The sequence below is a fragment of the Pithys albifrons genome, chromosome 2 (genome assembly GCF_047495875.1).
Source record: "Pithys albifrons albifrons isolate INPA30051 chromosome 2, PitAlb_v1, whole genome shotgun sequence".
Classification (NCBI taxonomy): domain Eukaryota; kingdom Metazoa; phylum Chordata; class Aves; order Passeriformes; family Thamnophilidae; genus Pithys; species Pithys albifrons.
The window spans coordinates 116,929,060-116,944,004 of NC_092459.1; the positions used below are offsets into that span (position 1 = coordinate 116,929,060).

The window sequence follows — 14,945 nt, forward strand, 5'->3', positions numbered from 1 at the left end:
CCCTAGGCCAGCAATCTGCAACCTAACATGACATTTTTCCAGATTTCAAGTTTTCCAGGCTCTTCAAGGTCAATATTAAGGAGGTAAAAACTTCTTTTAAGACTCAAGCCCCTCTGTCCCACTCTAGGAACAGATCAGAGCTGCACTAACTACACCACACAGTCCCCAGGAGCAAAGCTGGGGAATTAAATACCCAGTTTATCCCTCTGAGGAAGAAGTTCCCGAACGCTTCTCCTCACCAAAACCCTCTAAAGCTTCTAAATCCCTGCAATTCCCCCTCATCCTCCCTTCTGCTCAGAAAGTTTCCCCAAGGATGCAGAAATAACTGCAGTTTATAAAGTTTTTAGGAGTGTTGATTGTTGAACTTCCATGATGTCTGTGGAACAGCCATTCCCATGTCAGGGACTTCCTATGCCTTTTATTTACTGAATGTAGAATGGACACAAAAACATCACTCTTTGCTATTTTGACTTTCCAGGGAAGGCTTAGATTAGACGTTATGGATAAAAGGAAAGGGTTGTAAAGGCTCAGAACATGCTGCCCAGGGCAGAGATGGAGTCTCCACCCCAGATGCGTCCAAAAACACCTGGCTGTGGCACTTGAGGGCAGGAACACTGAAAACTGGGTCTGCTGTCACCAAGTGACATGGTAAGAGATATAAGGAGATGTTTTGCACAGTTTTTAATTTTAAATCAGCTCACGTTTAACCTTTGGCTTGCATCGTGCATGTCGTGAAAGGAGAGTGAACTCCATCAGCTCGGCCTGAGGAAAATCCCCATTTTCACACCTGATTACAGTGATATTGGAAAACCTGAGGACCTTAAAGGTCGTTTTTCCCCAAAACATAACGATTCTACGACTTTACCACTCACGACAGTGGCCACAGCGATGGCCGTGCTGCTGTTCTACGAAGCCCCCAGCGAGGGCTCGGCGGTCGCGCCTTGGGCCTCGAACTGCATGCCCGGCCTGAGGGCGAGGCCTTGGCAGGGCCGGGCCGCGCTCCCCTCCCAGCTCCCCGGGCAGGAGGCCGAGGCCGCACTGGGGTTGTACCGGGGTTATACCGGGGCCGTACCGGTGCTATACCGGGATTATACCGGAGCTGTACCGCGGCCGCGCCGCGTCTGCCATCCCGGCGCCAAGATGGCGGCGGGACCGCACCTGCCTCACTCACTCACTCACTCACGCGCGCGCCCCGCCCCGCCCCGCCCCGCCCCGCCCCGCCCCGCCCCGCCCCGCCCCGCCCCGCCCGTTGCGGCCCCGCGGGCCGGCAGGGGGCGTGCTGCGCCGCGGCGGGACGCGCGCGCTTCTATTTATCGCCGACACAGCGAGAGGGGCCGTCCCGCCGACACCGACAGCGGCACCGGCACCGCGCCGGCACTGCCACCGCATCGGCACCGCAGCGGCACCGCGGCCAGGACAGCAGAGCGGCCGCCGGCCCCGCAGCAGGGAAGGGAGCGCGGCAGGCAGAGCGGCCGCGGGCACAGCAGCGACCGCCGCCCGCCCGGCCCCGCCGCAGGTACGGGTGGCCCTCGGGACGCGGGTGGGGCTCGGCAGGTGCCCGAGGGGTCCCGCACGCCTTGCTGGGACCGGGAAATCAATCGCTCCTGCTCCCCGGAGCGTGCGCCGGCGGGACAGTGCGCTGCGGAGCGGCGATCGGTGTTCGCACTCCGAGCGCTGGTTACTGCCGCTCCCGCCGGGAGAACGCCCCGCGCTGGGAAGCGGCTCCCAGGTACGGGCTGGGTGCGCGCCCCGATCCCAGCTCGGTCCCGTCCCGCTCCCATCCCGCTTTCAGCGCGGTCCCGTCCCGCTCCCATCCCGCTTTCAGCGCGGTCCCGTCCCGCTCCCATCCCGCTTTCAGCGCGGTCCCGTCCCGCTCCCATCCCGCTTTCAGCGCGGTCGTATCCCGCTCCCATCCCGCTCCCATTCCGTTCCCATTCGGCTCCCAGCGCAGTCCCAGCGCGATCCCAGAGCAGTCCCAGCGCGACCCCAACCCGGTCCCTGCACGACCCCAACCCGGTCCCAGCGCGCTCCCAGCACGACCCCATCCCGCTCCCGGCGCGATCCCAGCGGTGCCGCTGCCTCCTCCAGCGATGCGAACCGCTCAAAACATTCCCGGTTGATTTGTTTTTCCTCTCTTTCAGGGTTCACGATGTTGACAGCGATGTTCTTGGCTGCTCTCGTTCTCATTACAGTACACTCGCAGGAAACTGAGGAAACCATAACGTACACGGTGAGGTTTAATAGAGTCGGAGGTAATTACTGCTTTGAGGGGATTCTTTTCTAAATGACCCTTAGGAAAAACCGAGTTTCTTGCCAATGTATGGCATGTGCTACAGAGGTCGTGGAGTTCGGATGTTAACCATAAAATAAGCTGTTCCTGCACTGAAACACTGTTTAAAAGTTGAAGTAGACAAGAATCAGCAAAATAGGCTTCAACTGCCTGTTCTGAAAAGTTTCTCTGTGTGCTGAGCTTGATGGACTGAACAAAATTATGACGTTTTAATGTATTTTTAATCTATTTTTATAAAGACAGGGGGTCCCTAGGACCTTAATTTGAAATATATGGAATTTGACAGATAATTAGGTCGAACATTCTTTTGTGTTTTCTTACGGATATTTCAAGCTGTTTTTAACAAAATGTAAGTGCTTCCAAATTGGGGGCTCTTAATGAAGCATCCGAGTCCTACAGTGATCATGGGACTGTTCATTTCTGAACTGCTTTGAGCAGTGGTTTGCATGGCTTGATAAAATTTTACAAGAATACTGGAAATAGGTTCTGCTTGCAACCAAGTGCCAGGGCAGGAGATGTAAAGGTCTCTTTTAAGGCTGGGGTTTTTTTCTCTTTTAAATCTGCTCATGTTCAGCCTTTGGAAGGAGTGGCAATTACTTTGGCTTGGGCTGGGGAAAAACCCACATTTTCACATCTGATTACAGCTGTAATCCCTGCAACTTGCTTCATATGGGTGGACCTCTGGATATGTGCACAGACATCAGCAATGCCACACAAGCAGAAAATTCTGCACACATGCAAAAAGTTAGAGAACCACAGCCAAAGCCTGAGATTGGGACTTAGACACGTAATCCCACTGAAGTCAGTGGGATGGCTCCAGCAAGTAAATATTGCAGAGTTGGACCTTCTGGTAGAAGTCAGGGCTTAAAGAAGCCTCCAGTGAGCATCAGGAAGTCAGTCATAAAATACTTTAACACTGGGCTTTAGAAGCATTAGGGTTTTGAAGTCTGAGAGTACTTTCATTTAGAGGCTTGTGTGATTTACTTTTTTCCACTCCTTATGTATAAGTGGAAACTGAAGATCTAAGTACCTTTTAAAAATCCAGAGTAATTAGGGATACCCTTCCATCCTCCTTTTCTGCATTTATTATATGTTCTTTCTTAAAAATGAACTGGCACTTTTTGCTAAGCCTACATAATTCTGATTATAGCAATTGAAAATTTTGAGCATGTCTATGTGACTAGGGCATCTATACTTCATTTCCAAAGAGTTCTTAGCATTTAGGTGCTTCAGTGATCATCAGACCCCAACCATGTGAAATGAAACAAAAAAACCTTAGCTTTGGGAGCTTTTACTCTTAGGATGCTACTGTTTCTCATGCAAACCTTGTATTCATTTGGGGCCAAATCCTTTGCTATTGTAAAAGTGCCTGGGGCTGCAGTAATGGATGGAGTTGGCTCCTCGCAGTCACACAGACAGTACTTCTGTTGTGCATTAACAGGAACTGGGTGATTCAGTAAATGCATGAATTAGCTGTTTTCCTTTGGGTCTGCGTTTTCATAGCTACAGTAACTTTGGTGTTGTCAACTCAGCATGTAGTCATTCCTTTAGGGAATGTCCACTTACCCCTCTGGGAGGAAAAGCCTTCAGAGTTCGGACTCGCTGCCAAGTCGTTGGTGTCACCTTCAAGGCAAGAAAACATTTGCAATCCCACTGCTGAGTCAGTAACGAGCTCCTCAAAATAACTTAGGATAGTAAGTGGAACGAGTGGATCTTGGCATCAGAAGGTCAAGTTTGTCACTTGGAAGTCCCTGAGCAGCCGGGAGTAGCAACAAGATTGAGCTTGCTTGGCTGTGACTAATTCCATTAGCCGACTCAATTCTTTTGTTGTGTGGGCCATTAAACGAATATCCTGAGCAGCTCGGGATGAACCTACACAGCACAGCCCCCCTGATTCACTGATATTTCAGTATTTTAAACGTTTCTGCTGCAGTTGGTAGTACTGGATACTGTGCTAATCAGTTGTTGCAACTGTGACCTGTGATTAAAATGACTTCAGCTCTAGACAGTTCAATGGTTCTGGGCAGAGGAAAAATGAAGGTGCAGGGCAGAGTATTTAAAATTATTGCTGAACTTGCTAGGCTGCGTTGATATGAATAGTTGCTGAGTCTAGTCTTGTTTGAATTTTGCAAAGTCTTGTATAAATAAGTAGTGCTGCTGTTATAAACTCTAACCATTTATTGTGTGTCTCACAATATAAATTGTCCTTCCTAGACTGCACTTCCTGGAGTCATGTGATTAAACAGCATGTGAATGACTTTCCAGCTGTCATGGGATCCTTCCCCATTGCTGGAGTGCTAATGGGAGAGAGTATGAGGTCCAGGGGCACAGAGTCCCCTTAGTCCCCCTGGCAAACAGGCCCTGGGAATAAATCATGTTGGAAGGGAGTGAACAAGGTCAAAATTCAGAGAGCCCTGCTGCTTTTCCATGAGAAGATATTTATACTGCTCACCTGAGTCAAGCCAAAGGACAGATGCTTTAAAACAGGGTATAGGAACAAGGCAAGGAGGAAGAGGTGCTTTCTCACTTTGTCCCCCAACCCCAATAAAACCTGCCTGCTCACAAAAATTGGCATCTTCCAAACTTCCCAAGACAGAGGCTTTCTCTCTGTATTGTAGAACGTTCAAAGTTGGAAGGGACCCCAGCTTGTTGTTCATGCAAAACAGTGCTGTCCCATTAGCTGTAACCAAGAGAGCCATTTTTCTGGCTTACCAAGGTATGCAGACATTGCATTTCCCTGTGTCACACCTGGAGCTCACCGAATACACCTGATTATTTTTTCCAAAGTGAGAAACCCTGAGTGGCCTCATTTCTTTCTTTTCTTCTCTCTGCAGCAATGCACAGATGGCTATGAGTGGGATCCTGTCAGGCAGCGGTGCAAAGGTACAGTGACCAATTGTGCACTGGTATTGTTGAAGCACAGCCCCCCTGCCTTGGGCAGGGAGGTGTGTGCACGTCCGCTCGTGCTGTTTGTATTGATGGCTGTTGCAGGAGGTTCGGCTGTTAAAAGCGTGACTTGTGTTGTTGCTAACCACAGATATTGATGAATGTGAAATAGTCCCAGATGCATGTAAAGGTGGGATGAAATGTGTTAACCACTATGGAGGATACCTCTGTCTACCCAGAACGGCGCAAATTATTGTAAATGAGCGAGAAGAAGGCGCCGCCGAATCCAGCAGCGGCCGGAACAGCGTCATCCGCCGGACCCCCGCCGACCCCCAGCGCGCCCCGCCCAGCACCACCCACCAAATCCAGTGTGCAGCTGGGTACGAGCAGAGCGACCACAACGTGTGCCAAGGTAAGCCAGAGCCCTCTGCTGTGCTCTGGAGACAGTCTCAGGGTGGGGGGCATTGCCTGGGCAGTGACAGCTGGGACTCTGCAGTGACTGAGAGTGTTGCTCCGTTACACTGGGCATGGCCACACCTAAGATGTGTAAATAAATTACAGGCATGTTGTTGCTCAAGGTCCAGAATGTGCAGTTTGATGCAGCCTTACAGTCTGTTCCATCCATTTAGAATGAATTGTGACTTAAGAGTTGGACTCGATGATCCTTGTGGGTCCCTTCCAACTCAGAATGGTCTGTGATTCTGGGATTCTGTGTTGTCTGTAGCTCCTGAGAAAACCAGTTTAGGTGGCTCCAGTGAAGTGTTTTGTGTTGTACTGGGCATGCCAAGGGGGGGCAGTGCTTTGGACAGAGTGGGCAATGCAGCAGATCATAAACAATTCCTACAGGTTTGCAGAGCTTTGTGTTTTTCAGTAAGTGAATGTTGAATGGAACAAAACTAACCCCTGCATGAACTCCTGCTTAGACAGGCTGCAGTGCAGAAGGGTCCAGGGCTTTTATCATGGATAAGGAATATTTCTCCAGGGGTAGGAACAAATATCTGAACAGCTTGTGCTCTTCTGATCCCTGTGGAAGTAGCTCCAGGCAGCCCCTGCCAGGTCACTTCCAGTCATACCCTGGCCACTCTTTGAAACTATGGCAATGAAGAGCTTTCATCTGAGTGTACATACAGCACACACAGTGCCAAATTCTCAGGGCATTAGCAATGGTAATTGTATGCATTCAGGAACCAGACTCACAAGCACTACTGTAAACTAAGGCTCTTTCATTTATTATTTCATATAAATAGTTTACTCTTCTACTTGCTGAAGTAACAAATGTTTTGCCCACTGTTTTGTTTTCTTTCATAGACATAGACTCTACTCCTTGCTCACAAACTTGCCTTTCCAGCATATTAGAGGGATACCCCTGAAAACAGCGGGCAAAACTCGACCCCGTGGTTCATCTTTTCCACTTTGTGGCCTCTGGCAGTATAATCACATAAAATAGTCCTTGAGTGGCTGTAATCAGGGCAAGCTGTAATAGGCAGTGGTACTTTCCTGCTCCCTGGTATTCTGTACACAGAACATTATTTATCACTAGTAAGTAAATTCCCTGTCATTCTGAAGAACAGTAATCATCAGGGTAAGTTATTTTTGTAGGCAAAGCCTCAGAGTTGCCTTTCTGGCTCATCTGCTCACGTTCAACATTTTCTGTCACTCTAATTCAAGAATGTCAAGTTCAGAACCTACTGCAGGAGCTCAGTGCCACAATCCCCTCAAACCCAGGGCATTCACTGGGCTAGCCAGAGAAAATCAATGCTAAGAATGGAAAATTAATTTTTTCCTTAGTTTAGCTGGGCACAGTAGCAGCAGAACCAGAAGCAGAACTCCTGGGTTGGTCTGGGACTCCTTCCCTCAGGTGATGCTCCTGGCACTCATTTTCCCTGGTGAATTCAATAAACTGCTCCAACTTCAGCACACAACATTTGTGTTGGATAAAATATGGAAGCAATGCTAGGAAACTTCCACACATGGCCATCCCTTCTGCTGCCCTGGCTGTGGGTGTATGACTGTGGGATAGAGAAGGGAAGTTTAACTTGGTAGTACTGCCAATACCTTGTACTCCAAGTAAAGGTTGGGAGTTAGAGACCAACAACTGGTTCAGGTTTCTGTTTTGGGGAGGAGAGGATTGGTGGTGATATGTTACTATGACTTTACTCCATGCTGAGCTTCCTGAAACTTGCAACTAAATATTTCTCTTCAGTTCCCAATCTTTGGTTCACTTCTAACAACAAGTAACTGTTGTTATAGTACCAGAGGTTGTAAGGCAGGCACACAAACTATGGTGAAATCTTGGGCTTGACTGAATCAAGGGCTTTGCTACTCATTTCCTCATGCCAGAATTTCAATCTAAATGCAGAAAGCATGGAAATATTAGTGCTTAAAAGCTGAAATGTATTGTACTGAATGAATTCCAGCTGGAAAAGGGGCAGTGGACAGTGTGCTTGAAGGAAGGATAAAAGCCTTTTGGAGCACTTGAAGCACGCATTCAGCTTCATGGCCTTCGTGCCTTTCACTGTTGAAAATCTCTTATAAAAGATAATCTTGATCAGCAATGGTCCCACTGCGGATTTATTTAATTATGGTTAAAAGACTTTGCTATGATAACTGCTCGGGGCTCCCAGGGAGTGTAACTTACAGCTATAGTCACACTTAAGCTTGTTTTATTGTTTAGTAAATCAAATATGAAGTCCAGCTCCTTCTAATCGTTTGCAGATGTCTGACATTTTCCTTCCAGTGCAGCAGCACTAAGTATTTTCTAAGCCATGTGCAAGTGTGGAGCCCTGTGGTTAAAACAACAGTGTGCTCTGAGGAGCTGAGTCCCTGCCATCCTGCTGAGTGTGAGGGGCCTTCTGTGTGACCATGAGTGGCCACTCCCTGTTCCAGCCCGGAATGCCGGGGCACGGCAGGCCGAGCACGCTGCTGGCCTTGGCAGAGATACCTGTGTGTGCCCCGGGCTGCTTCTGAGGGGCTGATACACAGAATTCTTCAACTATTAGTGATAAGAGACACAGATAACCACGGGGATTTTAAAGGTGTAGGTACGAAAAGTTTCCTGGGAAATTCTTAAGCAAGTGCCAGGAGCCCCCAGAATGATGCAAAGGTGAGGGGAGGTTATTCTGGAGGGAGAGCCCTCATGTGGGAATTGTACAGAGCTCTGAGTGTTGTGCTTAAACACTTTGTACTGTGCCTTAAATCCTGAGTTTGGCCTGAACTGATGCCCCTGTCCCCATCCTGCTCTGACCAGTTCCCACCTCCCTGTCACTCCTGAATTTGGTCACTAAGGTGCATTCCCATGTGTGGCACAGGAAGCCACTTGGATGCCCAGAGCTGTCCCTGGGAGGGTATCCCTGACCTTGGGAAGAGCCAAAGACACCGTAAGAAATATTTTTAAGCAAATTAGTGAGTAAACTCATGTTCAGGGACACTTCTTGCCTGATAAAAAACATAACTAGCTGCCCTCTGTGCCTCATACAAGACTGAGCTGTGTTTTACTGTGTTGTTGGGCTCTCTGTGCTTTGAATCTGCTCCTACTGAAGTCACAAGAAAATCACCCAATTAATTCAATTTTGTCAGACCTAGTCTGCAAGAACATAGCTGGCTTTTCCTGCAATCTTAATGACACTTGAATTCAAAAAGGGACCAAACAAAGGTACCAAATAACCTGTAAACTGAAGAAAGGAAAATAACTTCTTTTTCTTGCCTTCCTCTCCTGCTGGCAATCCAAGCAATAAAGTAACATTTTTGCTCCTCAGCTGGAGCAGCTGCTGCTGTTTCTCCAGTCTGTGCCACTGCAAAGGTGAAGTACAGGAGGGAGACATTGCAATGCAAGAGCTCAGGGCTTTCTGAGGGCAGAGAGACATGTTTTCCCAAGGAGTTCTGCCTACACGTGGTGGATGTTGGTTGCCTATTTTCTTCTCTATGGGGGGAGCAAAGACATGAATTTGTTTTCTGTGCTGTGGTTATTTTCCCCCTGCAAGATCATTTCAGGGATCCCTTCATTGTAGGGCTCAGGGATTTTTTGTTAAGTTTTCTGGTTCTTTTCAAAGTAACTTTCCATCCTCAAGCTATGCTTTTACTTCCAAAGTTAATCAAGTGTGAATAAATCAAATAAGCCTAAATTTTGCATCTCTAGAGTGCTTTGTTCTGTTAAGGAGGGAGGGACAAGGAGGAGCAGCTCAGGATGTTGTTTTTCCTACAGAAATCACTCTATTGAATATAGATACACGTACCAGGGGTGTGGGACTGGCACAGCAAGGGCAGAAGAGCAGGGTGGGTGCAGTTGCCCCTGGCACAGCTCTCCCCTCACCCCTTGGCTGGGGCACCCCCTGTGCAGGGCATGTCCCAGGGAGCTGCCCTTGCCCTGCTCTGCTTCCCCTCCCAGGGCTGTCCTGGAGGCTGCAAAGCATGTCCAGCTCCGAGGGCACCAAAGGGGCACTGAAGTGCCACACGCACTGAGGAGCAGCCCAGGCTCAGCAGAGACCCCCAGGAGTGCAGGGATGGGATTCTGGAGCCCCTGCCCCCAGGTCTGGGCTGCTCCCACCAGTCTGAGCTATTGGCTAATAGAGAGCCTAAACTACAGACACAATAATTCCTTTGGCTGAGCCCACAAATGCTTTGAGAGCTTTTGGGACATACTGCACCACCCCAAGTTTTCCCCATTCTTGTACATAAGGAGCACTTTAAGAAAATGCCTCAGGACTGCTTTGGAAAGAGCCTGAGGGGTGACAAGTTTAGTGCCGGGGTTGTTCCTCTGGGAGCAACACTATTTACAAGGGCATGGAGTGACAGGACGAGGGGGAATGGGTTTAAATTGAAATAGAGTAGGGTTAGATTAGATATTAGAAAAAAATTCTCCCCTGTGAGGGTGGGCAGGCCCTGGCACAGGGTGCCCAGAGAAGCTGTGGCTGCCCCATCCCTGAGAGTGTCCAGAGCCAGGCTGGAGCAACCTGGGACAGTGGAAAGTGTCCCTGCCCATGGCAGGGGGTTGGAACAAATGATCTTCAAGGTCCCCTTCCATCCCAAACCATTCTTGGAACACCACTAGACCTGTTTAGTTTGAGGATGGAGTGAGGAGAGAGGCTGTGGCAGGACACTAAGGCCCAGTTACCTGTTTTGGGATGCCATTAGTGCATCCAAGTGCCAACCCCGTGCACGTGTTGGCTGCAGAACTGCAGCAGGTGGGGAGCACTTGGTGCCAGCAGCACCACCCTGGAGACTGACCTGGTCCCATGTGCCATTTGATACCAATTACTTGGACAAGCCACAGAATTTGGCAGGTCTAAGAGAATCCACAGAAGGATCCAAGCTGACACCTTCACAGTCTTTATTCTGACTGTTCATAGATGCCAGTTAATTCCTTGTACATCATGCAGAGATCATCCCTCACCAGCCCATCCTGAACCAACTGTTCAAGCTGTTAATCTGTGAAACTGCTGCATTTTGCTGCAAAGAGCATCTCTTTAGTAGCAATGAGGGCCCTGAGGGGAGCTCCCAGAAAACATCATGTTTTGAGGGCCTGCTTTGGGGCATTTGGAAATCTGGCCCCTGTGAATCATGTTCCCATCTGTGCTCTTTGCACAGCTGCGAGCATCATGTCAGGCCCTTGGATGATGTTCTGTGCTCTGACCATTGTGCCCTGAGCATCCATCACAAGCAGAACACAAGCAGCTGCTTTCCCTCCTTCAGCTGGTGCTGCTGTCCCATTGTCCTGCCCTGTGCTGATGGTGCTGAGTGTCCTGGAGGCAAACGAGCCTCCCGAGCTGTATTGCCCTCAGGCACCAGAGCCCGGCTTAGGTAAACTCATTAGCAGCTCTCCCGGCCCCGTTCCAGGCCGAGGGACTGCACAGTAGTCACAACGACTGTCAGCCTCGTGGGCTCCTTTGTTGACTTTAGAGCCTGTTTCCTTAGTAGCTCCGAGCAGGCTCATGTTTTGACAGACCAAACATTGCAAATGCGTTCAGAAGGCACATGGCCTGAAGGAAGTCCAAGCCTCCAGCCATCTGTCCTCCTTCAAAATTCCACTCTCTAAGCTGGAGGTCTTTTCCACGGCGCAATCAGGAAGAACACAGATAGCAGAGGGGAAGAATGTGCTTATGCTGATCCCGACTTGGCTTCCAGTGCACTTGGCACCCTATTAAAAGGCTTAGAGCATTTATCTCTCTTTGAGGAGTTCCCTATACCTGTGGCAAACTCAGGCAAAGCATCCTGCAGGTCAGGGAGCCACACAAGGGCTGGGAGCTGCCACTCAGTAGCAGCAGAGCAGGAAAAGTGAAGTGACTTGTGGGGCACGGGATGTTTTTGTGCCAACACCTGCTCCCAGTGCAGGAAACCTTAGAGCACTGCAGTGGCACAGCAGGAGCAGCCTGGCAGCAGTGATTAGCACCTGCCTGCTAATTGTGGGGTACCACTGCCACTCTGGGCAGAGAGTGGGAGAACCTTCTTCCACAGAGGAGTCACAGGGATGTTCTTGTGCCTGCTCTGGGCAGCTCTGCAGCTCTGCCCTCCCATCTCCTGCACTCTCAGCCTGCTGAGAGAGGCTCCTCCTTTCTCCAGCTGTTTGCTCAGGGCCATTTTCTCTCAACCAGCACCTTTTCCCTCAATTTTCAAACCTGATTCCTACCTCAGATTACTTAGTGTGTAACAGAAATTCTGTCATTAGTGTTTTACTTCCACTTTGGAAGTACCAAGCCACCCTTGCCAGAACATTTCTCGAGGGTCTCAGCATTGCAGACACACAGGTGTCAAAGTTCCAAGGCAGTTCCTGAGCCTCTGCGGGGATGAGATGCTAATTTAGCAAGCTGGAAAACTTCATAGAATCAGCTGGATGGAAGAGACCTCTGAGGTCATCAAGGACTATCATCACTTATGCATGTTCTAGAATAAGTCCCACCAAATTCAGGCATTCTTTGGGCTGAAGGGTTTTTATCCAAGGGAAATTTGTCACATACCTGTCAAAGCTGAGCTGCTTCTATCCAGGAGATTGGAAGATCTGCCCTTGGCTTGTAAGATCTCTCTGTTTGTGACAGGAATGTGTGGGAAAAGCAATCAGCCACACAGAGCTGATGGACACAAAGCAGGAAACGTCACCGAAATCATTCCTGTTTTCACCTTTAATTTCCTAAGTTCTGTTTTCGTAGCAACCAGAAAATAACAGTTTGGAGAGAAAGTTATCTGCCACAACCCAGCAGAGAGCAAAATTAACCTGCAAAAAGCAGACTGAACACACAAGAATCCTGCTTGTGTCTTCTCTCAACTACACCTGAACTTTACTAAAAATACAAGAGGGGTTTGCAAATTACAGAGCTCTGAAGTATTTTAGCACACGTGTAATTGCTACAAAATACCTTTTATGCTCATTCACGTTTGTGTTGTAGTTGTTAATGTGAATCCTGTTAAAAGTTGGTTCTTTTGCAAGTGGAGTGGACAAATGTTTAATGTTTGTTAGGCAGAATTATATGGTAAAACCTGTAGAGTTGAAGCTGAAAAAAATTTGCTAAGAAAACATGTGTAATACAGACTTTTGTAAGTTACAGTGCTAAGAAAAAGTTCTTCAGGCCCAGGAAGGAATTAGACTTTTTCTGGCATAATGTATCCCAAGCTCTTAATTAAGCATTTTTAAAATTAGATATAAGTAGACTCTTTATCTAATAACAAAAATATATCTAATTTTTAAAATTAGATCTAAGTAGACCCTTGTCTGTTGCTGTTACTGAATACCTTAAATAAGTAACTCCACCTAAGAGAAAAATGCCCCATATCTGTTCTGCAATTAGAAGGTGGGGGAGTGGGTGTTGTCTTGGGGTTTTTTAATTAAAATTCTTCAATGGAATGACAAAGGGTTCAGTGTCTGAAGGTGCATCCCCTGGGAAGAGCTGTTTGCTTTGGGGAGCTCTGAGCCTGTATTTAACCTCCTGCCTGGGAACAGAGGAGCTGTGTGGGCCCAGCCAGGGCTGTCCCAGCAGGTCTGAGGGGCAGAAGGGGCTGCTGAGCCTTCCCTGCCAGGCTCGGTTTCATGGGGATGGGTGGGTTCCAAGAGCTCAAATTCACAAGAGTTAAACGAGTCCAAGGGGGAAAAAACAGATGCCTTATGGGAGGAAAAAAATACCAGGATTCCAGACAAACAGTAACACAGACAATCAGTTACTGCAGATCTCATAACATGAATAATTTTTTAAAAAGTCCTTATCAATTCTGTAACAGTTGCCTGTTGCCAGAATTAGTTAGCTTTGGGAAATGCAAGGACTTGGGACAGGTGACAATTTCTGTGTGGCTTTCAAGAGGTTGCCAAGAAGGGAACATTTAATAATAGACTTGCACAGAGGAAAGGAGTAAATTTCTGCTCACCTTGCCATGTTTTAAGTATGATCTTAGGTGACTTGACCTGTCTTATAAAAGTATCTTGATCAGAAAAATGGGAAAAACAATCTTTCTTGTCTAAACTTACTGTGAGGAGAACTTTGAGTGTCTGGGCTCCATTAAGAAATAGATGGAGTCAAATACACATTTAGAAACCACAAATAGTACTTGGAGAAGGTTCATCTGAGCTGATAACTGCAGCATCATCTCAAGAAACAGGTATCTTTGTCAAGTGCTCTAAAAATAGTGACAGAGTTCTATATCAATTTTCAAACAGTTTTGTTTTGCTACTGCCACTTGTGCTTTTATATCTTGTAGTATTTAAAGCACTCTCTTCAGAGATTAATTTGTTCTCAAGGGACTTTCTTATCAGGAGCAAGTTCTGCCCAGGACTCTGAGATGATAAAGGTTCTAACAAGGTGTTGCCTGTCACGCCTGGGGCGAGGGAAAAGCAGAATATTTCCATGGGCAGTGGGCACAAAGGAGTAGGTGGAGCTGTGGGGCAGCCCCTTTGCCCCCCCAGGCTGGGGAGGACACCTGACTTCACTCCTCCCACAAGCAGATAAGAATTACAGGCTTGAGTCAAGGGCAGGGACCAGGCTGAGCTGGTCCTGGGGGTCTGGGGTTTGCAGACACAGCACTGCAGCTCCCTGAGGGGGACAGAGTTACAGCCTTGTTTACAGCCATATCCCTGGTATCAGTTGTGCAGGGAAAGGTGAGGGAAGGAAAATAAACCCATCCTTCTCCCCACTGTGAACACCAACAATTATTTAACCAACCTAGAAAATATTAGTCAGTGTGTGGAAAATGCTGATCTTGGGGAGGGGGCTGCTTTCTGTGTGTGTGCATTCCAAGGCAGAGCATTTCTCCACCACAAAATGTGGCTCCCTAAGCCTGTGAGAGGGAAAACCCCCACTTTGGAGAAGACTATTTTTATGGCAAGGTAGTGTGGCTGTGCATTTACACCCAAACACTCTCTCCATTGTGCCTGCCCTCCCATTGCAGCATCCCCTGTCAGCAGAACCTCTGCCTCACTCTGCAGGCACATTTACAAGGCTCCAGGCACCTCTGAAATCCACTCAAAGCACAGCCCTGTCCTGCAGCCAAAGGCCCACACGGGCCAAGGAGACCCACCCAGCAACACCCCGGGCTCTTCCCCCAGCACAGAGTCAGGCACTGGCCTGTCCTGCTCCCTCTGCCCTCCCCAGGGCAGTGCCAGCTGGCAGGGCAGCTGTGCAGGGCTGGCAGGGGGGCTGCAATGCCCTCCTGTCCCACCCCCCCAGACAGCCTTTGGGTGCTGCTCACCCCAGGGCAAGGGGCTGGCTCTGCACTCCCAAGAGTGCAGCACTTTGGGCATGAGGGCAGGTGTCAAGGGCAGGCAAAGAGATAAAGGGGGCAAAGAGATAAAGGG

The 14,945-nt window shown here is 48.7% G+C and overlaps 1 protein-coding gene across 2 annotated transcripts in view; it reads left to right on the forward strand.

The window, feature by feature from the left end:
- The first annotated feature begins 1,292 nt into the window (after positions 1-1,292).
- Positions 1,293-14,945, forward strand: part of EFEMP1 (EGF containing fibulin extracellular matrix protein 1) — a 45,623-nt gene continuing 31,970 nt past the window's right edge. Inside the window, exons 1-4 of one of the 2 annotated variants that reach the window (XM_071582212.1) lie at positions 1,293-1,516; positions 2,142-2,230; positions 5,125-5,173; positions 5,328-5,588. In XM_071582212.1, coding sequence (XP_071438313.1) covers positions 2,150-2,230; positions 5,125-5,173; positions 5,328-5,588 — 391 coding nt within the window. In that variant the 5' untranslated portion in view covers positions 1,293-1,516; positions 2,142-2,149. Of the gene's footprint in view, positions 1,517-1,635; positions 1,730-2,141; positions 2,231-5,124; positions 5,174-5,327; positions 5,589-14,945 lie in introns of those variants that run through there. The other variant, XM_071582213.1, reaches the window with a different exon arrangement.